The 18,159-nt window shown below is 40.0% G+C and overlaps 2 protein-coding genes across 4 annotated transcripts in view; one reads left to right on the forward strand and one right to left on the reverse strand.

The window, feature by feature from the left end:
• Positions 1 to 4,416, forward strand: part of WDR41 (WD repeat domain 41) — a gene marked incomplete at its 5' end in the record, with an annotated part of 21,522 nt that extends 17,106 nt beyond the window's left edge. The window contains 2 exons of the mRNA XM_019610194.2: positions 5 to 156; positions 2,106 to 4,416. Coding sequence (XP_019465739.1) covers positions 5 to 156; positions 2,106 to 2,258 — 305 coding nt within the window. The remainder of the gene's footprint in view (positions 1 to 4; positions 157 to 2,105) is intronic.
• A 1,537-nt stretch (positions 4,417 to 5,953) lies between these two features.
• Positions 5,954 to 18,159, reverse strand: part of PDE8B (phosphodiesterase 8B) — a 79,392-nt gene continuing 67,186 nt past the window's right edge. For all 3 annotated transcript variants that reach the window (XM_010725530.3, XM_010725528.3, XM_010725532.3), the window contains exons 12-22: positions 16,768 to 16,845; positions 15,821 to 15,897; positions 14,493 to 14,657; positions 13,644 to 13,689; positions 13,091 to 13,226; positions 11,833 to 12,031; positions 11,022 to 11,239; positions 10,445 to 10,580; positions 7,687 to 7,854; positions 6,802 to 6,931; positions 5,954 to 6,301 (exon numbers count right to left, since the gene is read on the reverse strand). In XM_010725530.3, the coding sequence (XP_010723832.1) occupies positions 6,186 to 6,301; positions 6,802 to 6,931; positions 7,687 to 7,854; positions 10,445 to 10,580; positions 11,022 to 11,239; positions 11,833 to 12,031; positions 13,091 to 13,226; positions 13,644 to 13,689; positions 14,493 to 14,657; positions 15,821 to 15,897; positions 16,768 to 16,845 (1,469 nt within the window). In that variant the 3' untranslated portion in view covers positions 5,954 to 6,185. The remainder of the gene's footprint in view (positions 6,302 to 6,801; positions 6,932 to 7,686; positions 7,855 to 10,444; positions 10,581 to 11,021; positions 11,240 to 11,832; positions 12,032 to 13,090; positions 13,227 to 13,643; positions 13,690 to 14,492; positions 14,658 to 15,820; positions 15,898 to 16,767; positions 16,846 to 18,159) is intronic.

An 18,159-nucleotide genomic window follows, 5' to 3' on the forward strand; every position in this document is an offset into this window, starting at 1 on the left:
AAAACTTTTTTTTTTTCTCCTACAGGGTTCTTCAACATGTGGGGATTTGGAAGGGCAAACAAGCAGGCAAACCAAGCTAAGAAGGTGCAGGAGAATACACCTATGCATTTTTTGGAGCTGGTTGGTGATCTGATTGGTCATTCATCAGCTGTACAGGTAGGCCAGTTTTAGTAGGGTGAAAAAAAGAATTTCATTCACTTATGTAATTTTATGTCCATTAATTACTTATGCAATACTTACGTTCTTTAAAACGCTGTAACTTTTGACTCTGTAGGTCTGGAGGCTGGGACTGTCCTCATCATACTATGGAGCTGTAGGAGAGTCTTGGGCTTTAGGTCCTTCTAAATTCATCAGAAATTTAGCAACTAATTAATAGACACATTGATTGTGTGGAATATGTAGAACAGTGTGAAAATTATAATACTAGTAAATTAAAGTTCATTAGAGCTCAGACAGTGACATATGCATGAAGACTGTGACTGTACAAAAATGCTGTAGAAAAATATGGTAGGATTTTGGGTTCCTTTGGAGACTGCAAACAGTACAACTGGGAACTGGATGTTTATTCAAAATTTCCTTAAGTTTACAGTCTGTAAACTTTTCTCATAAAAAATGAAATCAATTCTGTAATTGTACCCCCTGTGCTGTAAGCATTAAGGTTGTCTTTTAGGTTTACATCAGGTATCATGCTGCCTAACAGAGTATAGTATTTTTTTAAATGGCATTTCCCCTTCCACACTTGTGTTTTCAATGTTAATGTTTAGCAAAAATATTGGAGGGAAAGAAAGATAGCTTTCTTACAGTGAGCTGTTATATTCTTGGTAGGAGCAGGAGAAAGGTTTGGTAATGAGGAAGGGAGGAGGGGGCAGGTCCTGGAGTAATTTTGCTCGAAAGTATTGCATGAGACTAGCTGCAGAACTGGTAAAAGCTGGAAGATTCTCACTAATAGATAGAATGATCCCATCTGCTACAGAGATTTCTGCAAATCTTTCTGCCTCTCTTTCCCATCTTTTTCTCTAAAACTATTTCTAAAACTATTAGAAAAGACTATCTTAGCAGTAAGAAAAGTAGGTACCTACAAAAGGAGATATAGTGTCTTGTTTGTCTCTTGCCTTCTTTGCTTTGTCCTAATATGTTTTGTCTTTATTGCGATGCTTTAGAATCAAGTAGCAGGTAACCTAATGGTGAAAATGATTTCCTGCAGTGCTCTACATATAGAAAGTATGGACTCTAGACAGACTGGAGCAGTTGAGGCTGGAGATGTTGAGTGGTGGATGAAATGTGATGGTCAAAGATGTGCGCTTGGCCTGTGTGTTTTACTGGAATCAGAGCTAATAACTGGCTGTTCCTGGGGCAGATAGGCTGTGGCACAGTCTTGGTCCTTCCTCCAGGCAAATCTCTCAGTATCTTCAGAGGTCAGAGCATTGCAAGCATGCCATGATGTCTGTGTGTGGCCTTGTTCCACTGGATGCTATATTGAAATGTTAGCTGATGAGAGGCAGCCTTGTGGTCATTGAAGTTAGGGATCACTACTTATCTTACTGGCTCCACTGCTCTTGTGGAATTTCTCCACTACTTCTATATTTCTCCTTTATCACAGTTCTCACTGGCCTATTGCCCTCTGTGTGTGGCCAGGTACGTGTCAGTGTCTCTGATAGAGGTATTTATTCTTGATTCCTCTAGGTCTGGTGGGAGTAGCTTGTGTTGTAGTGTGGGTACTGTGTAGTCAAATGAACAGTACGGTGGCTTCTATTTCTGAGCAGAAACTGTAAGACAGAGGTCATGCAACTCATGCCCCTTCTACTGCTGACTTAGAAAATGTTTTATTCAATTTGCTGCACCTTAGCTTCTCTATCTGTAAAGCTTTACTTCCTCCTTCACATGGAAATCTTTCAGGGAAAAGTGTTATTTAAGGGTTGTATTCATAGAGATATTTTATGACAATCTCAAACATACAGAAAATGTATGTTGTAATTTTGAATGCCTGATGTTTGAACAAAACCATTTCAGACACATGTACCTTTTAAGTCCAGTTTATGCTGAACATTTAAATCAGCTGATAATATCATGTGAGTGTCATAATAATCGTAATGGTTTCATTGCAGATGTTCCTGTACTTCAGTGAACTGGGTCTGGTTACATGCTCTGCTGACCATCTCATTATTCTGTGGAAGGATGGTGAACGAGAATCTAGACTCCGCAGTTTAACGTTATTCCAGAAACTGGCACAAAATGGTGATTTGCAATCAAAATTTTAAATTGCTTGAATACAGGCTAAATATGCATAACTGGATATACATTACATGTGAATGTGAAGGGAAGTCTGCAGTTTTACTGTGGGTTAACCTACACTGGAGTTGATAGTACACCACTATGATGTCTAGCATGAAGTGTGATTGATTCAAGTTAGTCATTACATAGTGTACTCATTGAATTCATTTGTCTGTCATGAAGGTGCTGTCCTTACTGGGGATTTTCATGATGTAAAAATATTTTCATAACCAGTAGTAATTGATCTGTTCTGCCAGCTGAGCACTGAGTTCTTGAATAAAATTTGACTGCAAAGAAACTTACACTATGTGTGTAAGCCCAAATAGTATTTTAGAGTTAAAAAAAAAACTTAAAGCCTCCAAACACACAGTGCCTTTTTCAAGTCTGGGAAAGAAGCAGTAATCTACAAAGCTGAGCAGATTTAACAACAAACATAATTAAAAAAAGAAAAGCGCTGGGGAAAAAAACAACCAACCAACCAAAAACTCTCCAGTCCCCCAAAACCCTCCACTAAGTTAAATTCAGAACAGTTATTTATAATCATCGTGAGATGGGGAATAGAGGAAGGAATTATCAAAATCATGAGAAAGTCAGTGGGAAGGAGGATGGATTACCATCCTTCTACTGTTTCTTCTGGAACAGAGAGGACCTAGGGTCAAGAAGACTTGAGGAATTTAAAATAGGGCTCCACTGTCCTCAGTTCTGCTCCTCAGACCCAGTGCTTAAAATAGCTCAGGATAAGTCTTCTGGAACTTTCCAATACCATCGCTTCCTTTTGAATCAGTGAGTTAACTGTTCTCAGTACTGTAGACTCCAGTGGTTTAATTCCAGATTTAAAGTCCAGCAGCTGCAGTATATGTAATTAAAACAAAGAGCTAAGTGGATCCCAACGAGAGCAAAAGCAAAAGGAAGCATTCCCAACTTTCTAGGAGGAACTAAAGAAACATTGATTTGCTTCCCCCAGCTCACATGGTTACATGCATTTCCCGTAGCACCGAAAAGACAAACGTTGCCTCTTGAGTCTGAACATAATTATCCCTGGAAGGGGAGGCAGAGAACAATAACATTTTAGGCTGTATTTTTCCCTGCTTTTGTGAGTCTGTTGAATTTGGAATCCCAAATGGCATTAAAAAAAAACAAACAAAAAAGAAAATGGAGAAATTGTTAAGTAATGTTTCCTTTTATATTCAGGAAGGTGAAGTCAGCTTTAAATCTTGAACTGCATGTTTTTTTCTCGAGATGGCTATCCTATGATAGGGAAAGAGACTGGATTACAGATGGTTATAGCATGCCTTTGGGTATGTGTTACTACACATGTGAGGATGAAAGCACGTTAACCTCATCTGCTCATTAGTCTCTATCTAATGCACTGTTTCAGATAGTGTTCACCAGCAAGTGTTGCACTCTTGCAACTGAGGTACAAAGTGGGAGAGGAAGTTCCTCTTTGGCTCTTTTTCCCCTGTGTGCCCAGGCAGCCCAGAGGGCCAACTGCACCCTGGAGAGCACCAGGCCCAGCATTGCCAATAGGTGAAGGGAGGTGTTGTGCCACTCTGCTCTATGCTGTGCGGCCTCACCTCCTGCACTGGGTGCCATTGGGGTGACACGAGATAAAGAGAGTGTCCAAACTGCAAAGCTGGTGAAAGGTCAGGAGAGCAGCGGGCGTTTCAGTGTTACTATGATTCCTTTTTAAGTTTTTTTTTCCAGATCTCAGTAAAGCAGAATTCTGTATGTTCTTGTGAAAGTAAATGTCAGAAGTAGCCTTAATATCTGTACAGAGAAAAGAGGCAATTTAAGCTTCTTATATATGTACTGATAACAGTATGAAGCAACAGACTTTAGTCACTGGACAGGTAGGAGTCTGACAAAAGTGGTACATAAAAATTAATTCATGCTTATTTCTTCTACTCTTAAAGAGGACATTACTTCACATCAATTACTTTTTTACTTTGGGTAAAAGAAATACACAGCATCTTGCAACAAGTATTTCACATTAATGCTTTAACTCAGGTACTGAGGCTGAACTTTATTTCTTACGTCCCTTCTACCATTGACATTCCTCTTTGTGTGACAGAGCTGTGACAATACTGAATTGAAATGTTTTACATGGCTATGATCTTACATTTACGCAGTATGATCTTACAGTTTAATAAATTAAGAGGACAAAGTTTTGAAAGTTTAAATTCTTTTCTCTAATGCATGCTGCAGTGAGCATTCAGTCATTGGAATAGTTAAGATACAACCACGGAGAGCGCTAATTCTAGATAAAGGAATGGTAAAAGCAGTTTACTGTATAAAAAACAGAGGTTCAACTCATCTGAATAAAAATCCATTGAAAAAATGTTGCCTATATAGTAAGAAATAATGAATATATATCTTTCACCAGAAACACCATTCTTCAAATATGCACAGTGCAGCATTTTAACACATAGCAACCAAAAGTAAGGTTCTTTTACAATTCTAACAAAAATATACCTTATATACATTTTTTTTCTGCACACACATTTTATGAATGTTTCATTTTGTTTTCCAAACTTGGTACAAAACATACAAAAAAGGTTGGCACATTACACAAGCTACTTGCAGTAAACAGTCACTGTCACTTTTCTTCCACAGCAATCTAAGCTCCTTTTATTGTTTTTTTTCTTAGTTCAGTTGTAGATAGAGTGTAAGGGTGTGGAAAAGAGTCTGCCTCGAGACCCTTCGTTTCAACTCGAGTCACTGATTTGATGCTTTTGCCTGCAGTGCAAAGTGTTTAAAAATCAGCAGTTCTGCCATTATTAATTGAATAATCTGACAATAGTCTAAAATCTGAACTCATGTTCATGGTCTGCATGTGGTTAAAATGAGATGTACAAAAATATGCATTTGTGCTTAGGAAGCTTTAGCATAAATTTCATATTTTAAAACCAATGAAAAACTATGTCTGATTTCTGACTTACTTATTTACAACTTTTGGAATTTTTTTTTTTTTTTTACATGACCAAACAAAGCAGCATTTTGTTAGGAGGGAAGAAGCAGTACAAACTGTAATGCTGTTATAAATTATAACCTGGAAACTTTTTTTAAAAAAAAGATGGAGGCTCATCTGATAAGTGAGTAACACAATATATGGCCTTCTCATAAAGTTTAGATCAGTTTAATAAAATTGATGACTGTGTACAACCATCACATTATAAAATGGGATGTCAATCAACTGCCACAAAGGTTTATATGTAAAACTTGACAAAGTATCACATGTTAACGTCTAAGATGGCAGAGAAAAATGTGGATGGCACCAATTACACAGAACATGCTTATTTTCCTCCTCTGTATAACCATTGTACGGGAATTTCACTTCCTATATAGAAAAGGAAGAGCAGGTTTATATTATCTATAATGAAGGTTTTACTTTAAATGGTGCTGGATTTGTTTTTAGTGTGCCCAGTTTCTTGAGGTTTACTTGTTCTACTGTGCATGCTCTCTCTACAACTGTGATTGAAAGAGCTAAAGAACACTGGCAGAATTGGAATAAATTTACGCTAGGTAACTGAGAAGTGTATATGGTTGTTTTTCAGCTTATTATTTTCCTGGTGACTAGATTACCTGTGTCTGAGAAACAGCTGTGTGAAGTGTTAGTGGACACAGTTGTATTTGATACAAGATTTAGCAGATTTACATTCAGTACTAGAAATTAGTTTTGGAAATACTTATCTGCCATAAAATGATATTTCCAAAGTGCACTTGCTTATGGCCTTTTTTGAAAATATTTTTGTATAGAATTCAGAGAAGCTTAAAAATGATAGATAAAATACTTTGTTCTTGACACACAGTCTTAGTTTCACTTGAACGGAAACACTATCCCCTTTGTATCCAAGTTAATAAGCAATTCACAGTGGAACTGGTAGATTGGGAGGTCTGTTTTTCTTGTTTTAGTGTCAGTTGTTGTTTTCTGATGGAAGCCTGAGGCTCTTGCATTTTAACTCATCCAGCATTTTCCAGTGTTTGTAGTTGTTGGCCAGGTGTTGCATCAAAACAGGCAGGTGTGCAAATGCTGAAACAGAAGAACAATTTTGCTACATATACAAAAAGTACAGCAGAACAGCCCAGCCTTGTCTAAAGCCAATGTTCTCCTATCTCTTGTAAGTTAATGCTAGCAGAGAAAGATTTTTTTTTCAGTCTTTCTCCTTCAAGTTAATCCCTTTCTTAGTTTATAAGGAGTTTAGCCATTTATTCCTATCATGCAAATACTTTGATGTTGGTTTCTGCTTTTCAGAAAAAAAGACCTAGATAGAAAAACTCGGATTTATGCTACTATTCCTTCCCTCCTTGCATAATTGGTAAGTACTCAGCTTTTGTGAAATGGGAAGTGTCATACTGCATGGTGACACAAACCAAATTCAACATCATGTGCTGTACTGCAGACTCAAGGCTGCATACTGAATACTGAGCTGCCCCTGTGGAAAAACAGACTAATGGCTAGCTTGAGATTATTCTTTTTAATCTGCACAAATTGCTGCCTCAGAGCCAGGAAAAAGATGCAGAACTACTTACCATCCCATGCATCAAACATGTCTGTTATAAAATAATCGATGAAGGAAATCTGTGACTTGGGAATGCTGCAGGTGTTTCTGTCAAATACTGGCATCACAACAGGCAGACCTTGTCTCTTCTCTTCATCTGTCTAAGAAAATGAAACACCAGTTAGCCTCTGCAGCTTTCCTGCCTTTCATGTTGGAAGAGCAAAGGCCAGGGGACTAGGTGAATTGCAGTGGGAGGCTTCAGACAAAACGTTGAACCCCAAAGGTGAACTTCCTGTGCTTTATTTCCTCTGGAACATGGACTAAAATTAACATCATCTGAAGAGTGCTTCACTGCAAAGACACTGCTGTTTGTGTTAAAAAAAAATTAAGTATTAAGAAAGGACATTGGGTTTCCAGTTCTGTTCTTAGGGATCCCATGCAATAAGCATTTTTATGCCCATGTGCCTGCATAGTGGCCTGCCCCATCCTCTGCCTATGGTAATGATCCTTCAGGTATCATCTTAGAAGAGAAAGCATCAGCATCAGATTCAGTTGAGGGGTTTATCAGGCATGGAATTGCTCATCATGCTCTATTCAGGGCAGGTATTGACTGGGACCAGAAGCTAGAACAGTGATGATGATTGAATGTTAGACAAATAAATTTACTGAAGTTAATCAAGTAACTTGGTTTCTGTTAGATGGAGAAAGTTGAATGTATAAAGCCTTTCTACCACTCTGTACCCCGAGCTTCAGAAGAAACAAATGAACTAACTTTGGAGTGAATTCTTCTCATGAATGGGGAGAAAACTACTGTAGAGTCCTCAGTGATGCCAGACAGATTCCACTGGAACAACAGACCAATTAATAGCTGCCTTCTTATTACAGGATAGTAATCCAGGAATAAAAATGTACATACCTGTGCAAAATATTCCTCTGAAATCCTCCCTGCCCATTCAATACATAGTTCTAGGGGACGACATGGGTTTGCTACATCTGCACATTTAATCATCATACGCTTGATCAGTGTTTGGTTATCTGGAAAGTTCTTCATGTTGGCTGTACATTCACAGTCACTGCCTTCACTCTGTAACAGAGAATTGGTTATAAATACTGATGGTCAGCATCCCTGCTAGGATTAAATGTATCATTATTAGCAGTACTTATGTGGCAGGTAGGTACCCAGCCTTCTCCCTCCATGCAGAGTACCAGGAAGTCAGAGGAGAAAGCAGTGTCTCAGAACAGCAGCCTTGCAGAGTAGCTGATGGTAGCAGCACCATTAATAGTAGTTTGGGAGGTTCTCAGAAATAATGTATTTTGTGAAATAAACAGAGGCTCTGTTAGCTAGGGTAGGTCGCCCTTCTCTGCATCCCAGCCTTGCCTTCTGGGAACTGGATCAGAGCAGGGAGTCATCCATCTACAGCAAGCTGACAGGCCATTGTCACTGCCGTGTTTAGAGTTTGTGGGCTGTGATGGGAAGAGCCTGCTTCATCCATGTGGGTGTTTTCAGATTTAATTCACAGATTAGAAAACTGAGGCAGGCACAGAGGAGTGATTTGATTTGCACAATTTCTTTTAGAGGCAGAAAAGCAAGTGTATGCCACTCAGTTTCATTGCGTTCAGTTCCATTGTGTTTTCAATGACACTTGCCCCTTTTTGTGCTGGACTTTGTGCCTTAGGCCTGGAATACCTTTTGTCTTTGGTGCCTGCTAAATTTGAGCCTCACTTAATCTAGGAGATCAAGAGTAGGAAAATGGAGTAGTGGCAGATTGAGGGCAGACAGTCTCTGCTTGCTGACAAGGCAGCCACATACTGAAGCATCCACTGACTGCTGTGGAGAATGAATGGAGGGAACTGAGCATTTGTGAAATGTCTGCTGTGACATCATCTTCTGGGTCCTGAATAGATTAGAAGGGCACAGGTATCTTATGCCCCTTACTGAGTAATAAAAAGCCTCTATCTTAGCTCAACATGGCATTAATGCTATACTCAAAATAATACATTTGTGTAATTATGGTCTCCCTTCACTGCTAAATTCAACTCTGAGTCAAAAATTGAACATAAATACTTTTTACTACCACTGCTAAATTAATATCTTTGTGGTTTATGGGCAGATACTTTGCAGTTGCCAATTCAGCATTAATCTTTTAACTTTATGCTTAGCAGTTAATTTTTTCAGCATGGGCAGCCTGGCAAAGAGCGGCTAGATTAGACCTGCTTGTACACTGCTGTTCAAGATTAAAAAGATTAAAAGAGCTACCATTAAAAATAAGGAACAGAACAACCTACACTAGGGAAAAAAACAAATCTCTAAGATTTGTGGCTTTTGCTGCACTTGTATTGCTTCTAACACATGTATGTTTTAAAAAAGCCAGGTAAGATAAAGGAGGCTGAAGGAGGCTTTTCAGAAATTGGAGCAAGTTGCTGTCTGGCAAGTGTTTTAAACACGGGCAGAGAAATCTGAAAGTGTCTGATTCTGCAAAGCGAGGCATTATTGTTCTGTGTGCTTTGATGTAGAGTGGAATCACTGCTGTCTTGGCTGGCCTTCCCATGAGAACTAGCCTGTGAAAAGCTCTGCTTAGGTGGTGTGATGGCAGCACGATGCAGAACCGTGATGGAGACCTCTGTGGTGTTTAACCATTGTCCCTCTGCGCCATGTGAGTTCTGGTAGCACAGATGCATCAGGCAAAGTCAGACGCAGTTCCACATCCAGTGAGCCCTCCAGAGCTTGGAAGTGCTGGGGCTAACAGTGCAAAGGGTACACAAAGCAAATAAAATTCAGATGCATTTGTGATTTCCAGCTCAGACTGCTGGGAGAATGGAGCTCAGTGGTCCCTCCAGGCAGGCCAGTTAAAGTGATTCTGAAGTCATAAACCTCACTGGTCCTGGTTGGTTTCTGCATCTGTGACAGTTTATGAAGGAAGAAGTTGAGTTATGGGGAAGTAATGGAAGCTATTTTAATTTTTTAGCATAACTGAACTTTACCTTTTTCTTATTTCTTTTTCCCATTTCTAATTAAATGCTTCTTTCACCAAGTGGTGATAAGATGATCTTTGTTTAGGTGAGTAACGCTGCCAGGAGAACCATGTCAGACAATGTTCAAACTCAAGAGGCAACAAATGAAGGCAAAGAGGGGCCTGAGCTAGTAAACATATAGACAATACATGAAATAGGCCTGGGCTGGCTGTGGAGCATTAAAGTACATGAGTTGACAAGAAAAATGGCTCAGATTGCTTTTGTTGAAATCAGAAATGGGGCTGGGATGGAGAGATGTCAGGAAGCAACAGCGCTGTTCCTTGACGCTTGAAGACTCCTGATGACATAGGAACAAAACTGCAGTTTCCTCAGTTAGAGCCCCAGGCTTAGGGAGGTCCCTCTCCTCAGAGGATTGTAGGCATGGGCTTTTTTTTTTTTTTTGCATGTAACAAAATCATCTACTTCCATGTCCTGGGAACACAAAATGGCCTTGAGATCAAGGCTTATAAAATAGAAGTAAGCTAAAAGTAGAGTCCAGACATGCACAGAAAATATTTTTTCACACTAAAGTGTGAGATTACAAATCCAGTTGTGTCCTTTGGACAAGTCAATACAATGTGAATGAAATGATACCTTATGTTGTCTTGGAAAAACTTCACTGAAATGCCGAAAGATGCAAAGTCAGTCATGTAGGCACTTACATGTGAGCTGGTCTCCTCAGACGCCATTGGCTTGTTGATGCTGTTCACAAATTTGTTCACGTGTTCAAAGTGCTTCGTCATCTCTGTTGCCAGAACCATATCAATGATGGCCTGGCGCAATGTCCGATAGTGATTTCTAGGAAACAAAAGTTGTTCTTGCTCACAGTCCTGCCAGACCGAACCTTGTCCTTCCCTTGTCCCTTCCCAGACTGTTGCAAAACATGGCTCATGGGCTCACCCACATGAGCTGATGCCTTCATGGCTATGAAAGGTGCAGAGTTTGAGAAGGGCCTGCCAGCTGGACCATGCCACTGCAGTCCATGAAAGATTAACAAATACCCATGTGCTTCCAAACAATACAAAACATACAGTGCGACAAAATGCAGAGCAAGGGGGTGGGGGAATAAAAACCTATTTTAAAATAATATTTACTTGGGATTCTGGAAAAGATTGATTATCAATGTCTCCATTCAAATTACATTTCTTGGTTCAAAAGTTAGGCTCTTAATTTGCCCCAGACTGAAATCCCCAAACAACTAGCCCATGCAGACATACTGCCCTTCTCCAGCAGACTCACCTATCAATATTCTTGAAAATGTTGCATTTGCTGTCTTTAGCCGTCAGCTGAAATGCTAGTGCAGTGTGATGGCTCTCTAGCACAGCAGTATCATTGTAAAGGACAGCTAATTCACTGCCTGCGTTGCACAGGAAAGAGTTGGTCCGTCCAGGGTGATCTACATCATGAATGGTGGCTGCTATTAATGCAGCCACTTCATCTAAATGGCCAAGGCTTCCCTACAGATGAGAGAGAGATCATGACATGGCACAAAAATTACGACAAAATAATTTATGCTCATTTCTTGTATCCACAAATACACATCCTTAAGCTTGAGCGCAGGGACCCACCTCCTTGCAGTCATTTTTCACTCACTGTGCACACTGGTTACCTTCTCCAAAATCCTCTATCCTCACCCAAACCCTACTTTATTAATTTACATTTTACTGTGTTGTCACAACATCCTCTTGTAGGCACACTTCCACTTTGCACATCTTTCTGAATGACTCTATACTGACTGTACTCCTACAGACCTTGTATGTTCTGCAAAGCTTTACAAAGAACTAACAGTCAGTTAATAAAAGAGAGAAAAGATTTTTTCTTATTGTCGCTAGTTGTAACTATAAATTCCTTCCTCCAATCAGCAGACTTCAGAGAAACTGTGTGGGCCTGCAGGCATCACAGGAAAAGTCTTCAAGGGCAGAGTAACTTCATGGATCCAGGACCATTATTTGAGTAAACAAATGACTTTGAACGTTGCATATAAAATGGCAGTTCAGTATGGCACCTGAGCAAGAATACCCAACTCTTAGCTCCTAGGCAACAGTTTTACCTTAACTCTCTCCTTTCCCAGAAAGAAGGCAGTAGCGTGCAGGACGTCCGCAGCGTGTGTGGAGTTGTGGTATGCATTGGAGGAGTGGTAGTTGGCTTCCATCACCTGCAGCCATGCTCGCAGTGTGGCTTCTGAGCAGTTCAAAAACTCAGAAACCCCAAACCGGCCAAAAACTTTTAAGCCTAAATAAACTAGTGGCCTAGAAAACAACAACAGAAAATAGCACTGCTGTAATGTAAGTACTTCTAAAGAATGATGTTTTCGTCAAAGAAACCAAGATTTTAACAATAAAAGGTGGGGGGAATATCGAGCACCTCTATTGCGCACCTGAACCTCTATAAAGCCTAATCAATCAGGTTTCAAATGGTTATGTCTTCTTTCAGACTTGATGTGTTTTGCAAAGTGGCACAGTTCCACTACAGATTCACCGATTCTTAAGATTTTATCTTGGGTTTAAAGAAGCCTCAGATAAAAATGCTTAAAAGCTCTGTTCCTTTGTGTTTTGAGTATCTGTCAATCAATCAAAAATACATTTTCTTTTGAAGAGAAAAAAGCACAATTTCAACACAGCCACATCCCAAAGGCTAAGAAACAATAAGATAAAGTGCGAAACAGAGTTTCACATAATCTTACGACTCCATGGGTACAGATTTCTACTTCCTGAATATATCAGGTTGGCAATATGCAAACTATATTGATTACGTCTTAAAATCATTACAATCAATTAATCGATCTCAGGCTCTTGATCCTATCACTGGCTTATCCTCCAGCCCAGTTTTTGTCCTTATAATCAAAAGCCACAGTTGTATCACAGCTCACAAAATCATAGGGTGATTTAGGCAATGGAGGGGAGCAGCTTGCTTTTTCCAGCCTGACCATTTGTGCAATAGCAGGAATGAGGGCATTGGTGGGACATCTAGAATGTAACGGCAGTGGGCTGTGACCTGAGAAAACTGGGGAGAGTCAAACAAGGTAGGAATTGAACAGGAGTTGAACCTGGAAGGATCAGAGATGATGTCAGGGAAGACAACAGCCTGCAAAAAGCTTCCTGTGGCCTGTGCATATATCTTAAAGCTGATGCATGCTTGGTTTGTAGATGTTGTAGGTGGTATGGACATGTACATGCATGCACACACAAAATAGGAAGACAACTCTCACAGACTTGCAATATCTTTCTTCAGTTTTCCTGAGTAGAGCACTTCATGCTATAGCACCTCAGCGACAGTTTTATGGGCACCCAGAGAAAGGAATCAAGTACCTTTTATTCGTAACAGCTTCCAATTCAAAGATATTGAAGTCCCAGCTTTCCTCATTATCCAGGAGCTGTGCAATACAAGGTGGAACATCACTGATAGTATTTGGCACTGAAAGGTGACTATGGCTCAGGTTCATATCTGTTGAAATAGAATTTGGGAATTACAGCATTTATGGATTTTTTCTTCCTACATGCAGTATTCTATTTAGAAAACAATTCTTTTAAGAAAAACGACTCCTTCCCTTACAGTACAAAGTTTGTAAATGCCTACTATATGTGGCTTTTGTCACTTCTGATTATCTGGAAATAAATGAAATAGATCAACAAATGATAATTTAGTTAAATTTCTGGCCTGATTTTCTACATTTTAAATGCATTGTTTTAGCTATTTGAATCTGCTTCAGATCCAAAATGGAGGCAGTCCAACACTCGCTCTGCAGTCACTTAGATGATCATTTCTGAAGACATACATCCCACTGCTAGCATGAATTTCTCTGTCATTAGCATTTACAAATGAAATCACACATGCAAAGAGAAATTTAAAATGGTGGCTTACTCTTGGAAAACACATGCTCATTTCCGGACAGTCTTCTCAAGCCATCCTAAAATAAACAAGGTTATTAGAGGCAAGGTGGCAAAAATAATTTCCATGTCTCATTGCCTGCAAAAACACTATACATGTACTCCCTCTTAGCTACTGCACCTGGGCACTGAAAGTACTGCTTCTACTTGTAGCACTATAATAGAATTATAAGTGTCATTCTTGCTTTAAAGTCTTTTAAAACTGACACGAAAGAATCTAAGAACACTAGCACAAGACCTCCAGAAAGGATATTACTAACAATACAATGTACTGCCCTTCTTGACCCCTCCATTCACACTCGAAGCATTTCATCATTCACGATAACCACCATCATTTATTTTGTTTCCTTTTCATTATTTTGACAAGAATTAGCTCAGTGTTCATTACAGAATGGGGCAATCCACATTGAAATCCAGGCAGTCTGTCTTTGGCAGACAGCTTTGCTACTGTTAGAGGACCAAAATCATACCTTGATGAAAGTAAAAGCCACTATTCTCATCTAGTTGTCAGGTTGAGTAGCTGTAGAACAATCCATCTAATTCCATCTAAGTTTCTAGAGTATCTAAAAAGTATCTACTTGAGACAAAGCAGATTAGACGATACGGTTTCTAGTGGTGACTATGTTCACTCTTGTATGAGAATGAATGCATCCAACAGACTGACATATAGCCGTGTCTTACTACATCCTGGTACGTAACCCAAAACAATGAAGTGAAACAGCAATACATTACAGTTCTGCTTCAGCTGTTTGTGGTAGCAGATCACTCAACTGTGATGCATGACTCTGGTAACAGTGATTTCATCTTTACTAATTTTACTTACAGTCATCAGACCTCCAACAAGATCACTTGTGTGAGGATCCTCGTCTTTGGTCCCTAGCTGAGGGGAGTAAAGTTCTGTTGTCCGCAGGATTTCCAGAACTCTGTCCAAGGCCTCTGCTACAGTGATGGGGCTGTTTTCCTGGGCAGCATTAATTATGTTAATAACCTGAAAGCAGATTAGGGAGGTAGGCAAGGAAGAGTGAATACCAAATATTTTTCTTGCTATGTAACATTACTAACTGAATTACACTACTTCCCATCATCTAGCAAATCCTGTGTAGTTTCCCTCAGTCCTTTAACTCTGAAAATGTAACTTTGTTTTGAGTCCCTGGGACCCATCTGTTGTTTGTTACGGCAGACTCCTTGGGAAGTGAAAGCAGAAAGGTATGAAGTACTCAGAATATTTGGAGGCAAGCAGACCAACACATAACCACATCACAGTTCTGCAGCACCGCCAAGGCTGCTCAGAAGAAATCATTTAGTCTCAAGAAAAAGAAAAAACAAGAGCTCCTATGAATCAGATATCCTCACAATGGATGTAAAGCCATCATTTTCTCAGTGCATGTGAAAAAGGGCAGAGAGCAGCAACAGCTGGGCTGCGAACGAGGGAGAAGAGGATGGCCCTTTGTTGCCATTCACAATATGTCTAAGTTGAGATACAGGAAAGTAGCAATGGCACAGCAGCCGTAAGGACTGCTCCTGGCAATGCCCGAACTCAGATAAAACCTCAGTCAGAACTGCTGCAAGGGCATGACAGGCTGTGCTTATGGAGAAGGAGAGGAGTTAGCTGCTGCAATGGACAGGTAGATGGTAGGAAGCAAAAAGCTGGGAGAGTAAACACTAGTTTGAGGACAGGAGATAGCAGGCACGCTGTTTGGTGGGATAAATTATCATGCAGCTGGTTTGAGATAGCAGATAATGTAACATGGATGGTGAAGAAATGAGTGCAAGAAAGTAGGAGGCAGAATGCAGTGCAGAGGCTGCCTCTTCGGTATGCTCTTAAAAATACCAATGGCAAAAGCAAAAATGAGACTGTGAAGTACTTGTTCTCCTACACAAGCACAGACAACAAAGCAGGTTTCTTTTCCTGCCACAAGCAGAGCATCTAGCACGGACAGACACCCTTTTTACCTCTTCTATCTTTTTCTTCATGATTAAGTCTTGGAATGAGAGGTGCAGAAAGGTTTAAGAAAACAAAGTCTTACTTTAAATATTTTGTTAAATACAAGATGCAGTAAAGATCTAGCTGTACTGCCAAAACCTATATATTTCCCTATAAAGACAACTCCAAACTCTGAGCCTGTAGAAAAGGCAATGCTCAGGACTCACCTTTGTGATAGGAGCTTCTATTGTCATTGAGTGGATCCTTGCCATAGAAGAGTACCGCCGGGTCTGTAAACTTGGAGCTGCCATTAGAGAGAGCACTGTTTAGGCGTAGCAGAGTATAAATTAATTATCTGGCACCATTTATCCAGTGCCAAAGGCTGCCATTAGGGAACAACGTGCCGGAATCCACTAGTTTCTCCTGAATCTCACCTTCTGCAAGTTTATGCTTTGCTGTTCTTTTTCCTGCATTGCAGGCTGCCTCCTGTGCAGCCACCTCTCACTGCTGCTGTCAGATTTTCTCCATCCATCCATCCATCCATCCAAGCATCCATCCATCCAAGCATCCATCCATCCATCCATCCATCCATCCATCCATCCATCCATCCCACACTTCAGCTATACCAAAAGAAAGCTGTACTTACACTACACTGTACTTCATGCCCAGCAACTCCCACTCTCCCCTTGTGTGCTGATGGACTTGAGTCAGCCACAGCTTCTTCTGTGAGAGAATGCAGCCCCCTCATTTCAGTGTTGCAGTTGTTCCAATGAAACCCTTTACTGCACCCTATAAGGTGCTTCTCTCACTACACACCGAAGTAGAAGAAAATCTCTGCCACCACCATTCCAGGCTTGCCAGGCAGTCATAGGTGGGATCAACAGCAGCTCTGCTCTCAAGTAACCAGCAGAAATCAGTCCCTTCATGTCCCCCACCAATGAAGCCATGAGTCCTCTCAGTGAAGGCACTGACATGCAGCACAGTTTACACTGATGCTCATGCTGGGACATTGCTTTGCAGTTCAGAATAAAGAATTTTTAAAGAAGTTGTGAGACACTGAAGAAATCTCTGATCAATTACCCATGAACCTGTCTGGTTCCTCTTTCACTCTGTGTTTTTGCTGCCTCTGTTCTTTATTTCTAACCTTATTCCTAACTGTTTTCTATTTTCTTACCGTCACTACTTTGTGAAGATATTGACTTAACATCAGCTGAGTCCTTCCTTCTGTTCTTGCATTTGAAGGAATGGGATTCTGTAAATGCAAAACAAAACCTTTTAAAATGTGCCAGTAATAAATGCTTCTCCAAACTCTGAACACTATTTAAATAATCTTTACAGTACTACATAAGTGGGGGAAATACTGTAATCTACAGCTCAGAACTGGGGACTGAGGGACTGAGATACAAACTTGGAGTACACCAAGGTATAGCAACTTGCTTAAGGACATCTGGAAAGATGCTGTGGAAGAAGGTCAAGACCATTAATGGAGCAGGGAGCTCACTTCGCCTAATTTCAGCTGCCTAAAAGCAGCAGTCCTTCAGCCTGTCTTTGCCTGAGGTAGCTATCAAAGACCCTTCTGCAGTAACAGAGATAGGCAGTGGCATGCCCATGAACAGTTAATTCTACTTCAGGGTGGACCCCTCCAGCAACCCTTCTGCCGTTCTCCACTGAGCACTGGACAACCCTAAGCTTAACTGCCCAGAAAGTTTGATAAGCGAGAAAAATCCCATCTCAGCCAACACTCTCCTGGCCCCAGCAGAAGGACTATTCTGCTCTCTCCATATTCAGACAGCTTTTGTTTTTAATTTCAGTAATTATTTGTATGCTATTTAAGAAAAATGCAACATATTGAGAACAATTACAAACAATTAACCAGTTGCTGTGGAAATTAACCATGCACCAAGCTGTCTTTCTTGAAAGTGCAATTTACTAAAACAAATAAAAAAATAAATAGAAACCATCATATTCAGACAAATGGAAAAGCCAGATGAAACAAACTCAAGTAAATGACTGAAAAATGTCTCAATTATATATAAAAGAGCACTCAGTAAAATGCTATTTTCCTCCAACACAATGCAGTCTGCCCTCTCCTTTACCCTCAAAAACAACAACACTGTATCTAGGCACCTCTGCAAAAAACTTCATAGTGCCTATTCAGAGAGTATCTGAGATAACACTCAAAGATCAGAGACCACAGAAAGCTTTCAAAAGGAGATAACCACTATGTGAAGAATCAGGACCAACCATCATCACCTCTGTCAAGACCATATATATGCAGCCCCTTTGTAACAAAACATTAGTATACAGTCCTCCAGAATTAAAAACATGATGAAACATGATGAATACAGTTCTTGCCTTAAGAATTTGTCCTTGTTCACTGTGAAGAAACTGAAAGCATCTTTTCCCATTGATATCTAAGTGCTAGATAATTAAAGCATGCCATTTTATTAATTTATTAAAGCATGACATTTTATTAATTTATTTAGTAGGACTCCAATTCTAAATCCCTTTCCTACTTTAACTTTTGCAGGATTTTAAAAGACACTAGAGCGAGAGCAAACATTTA

Source organism: Meleagris gallopavo, chromosome Z (genome assembly GCF_000146605.3).
Source record: "Meleagris gallopavo isolate NT-WF06-2002-E0010 breed Aviagen turkey brand Nicholas breeding stock chromosome Z, Turkey_5.1, whole genome shotgun sequence".
In the NCBI taxonomy this organism is placed as follows: Eukaryota; Metazoa; Chordata; class Aves; order Galliformes; family Phasianidae; genus Meleagris; species Meleagris gallopavo.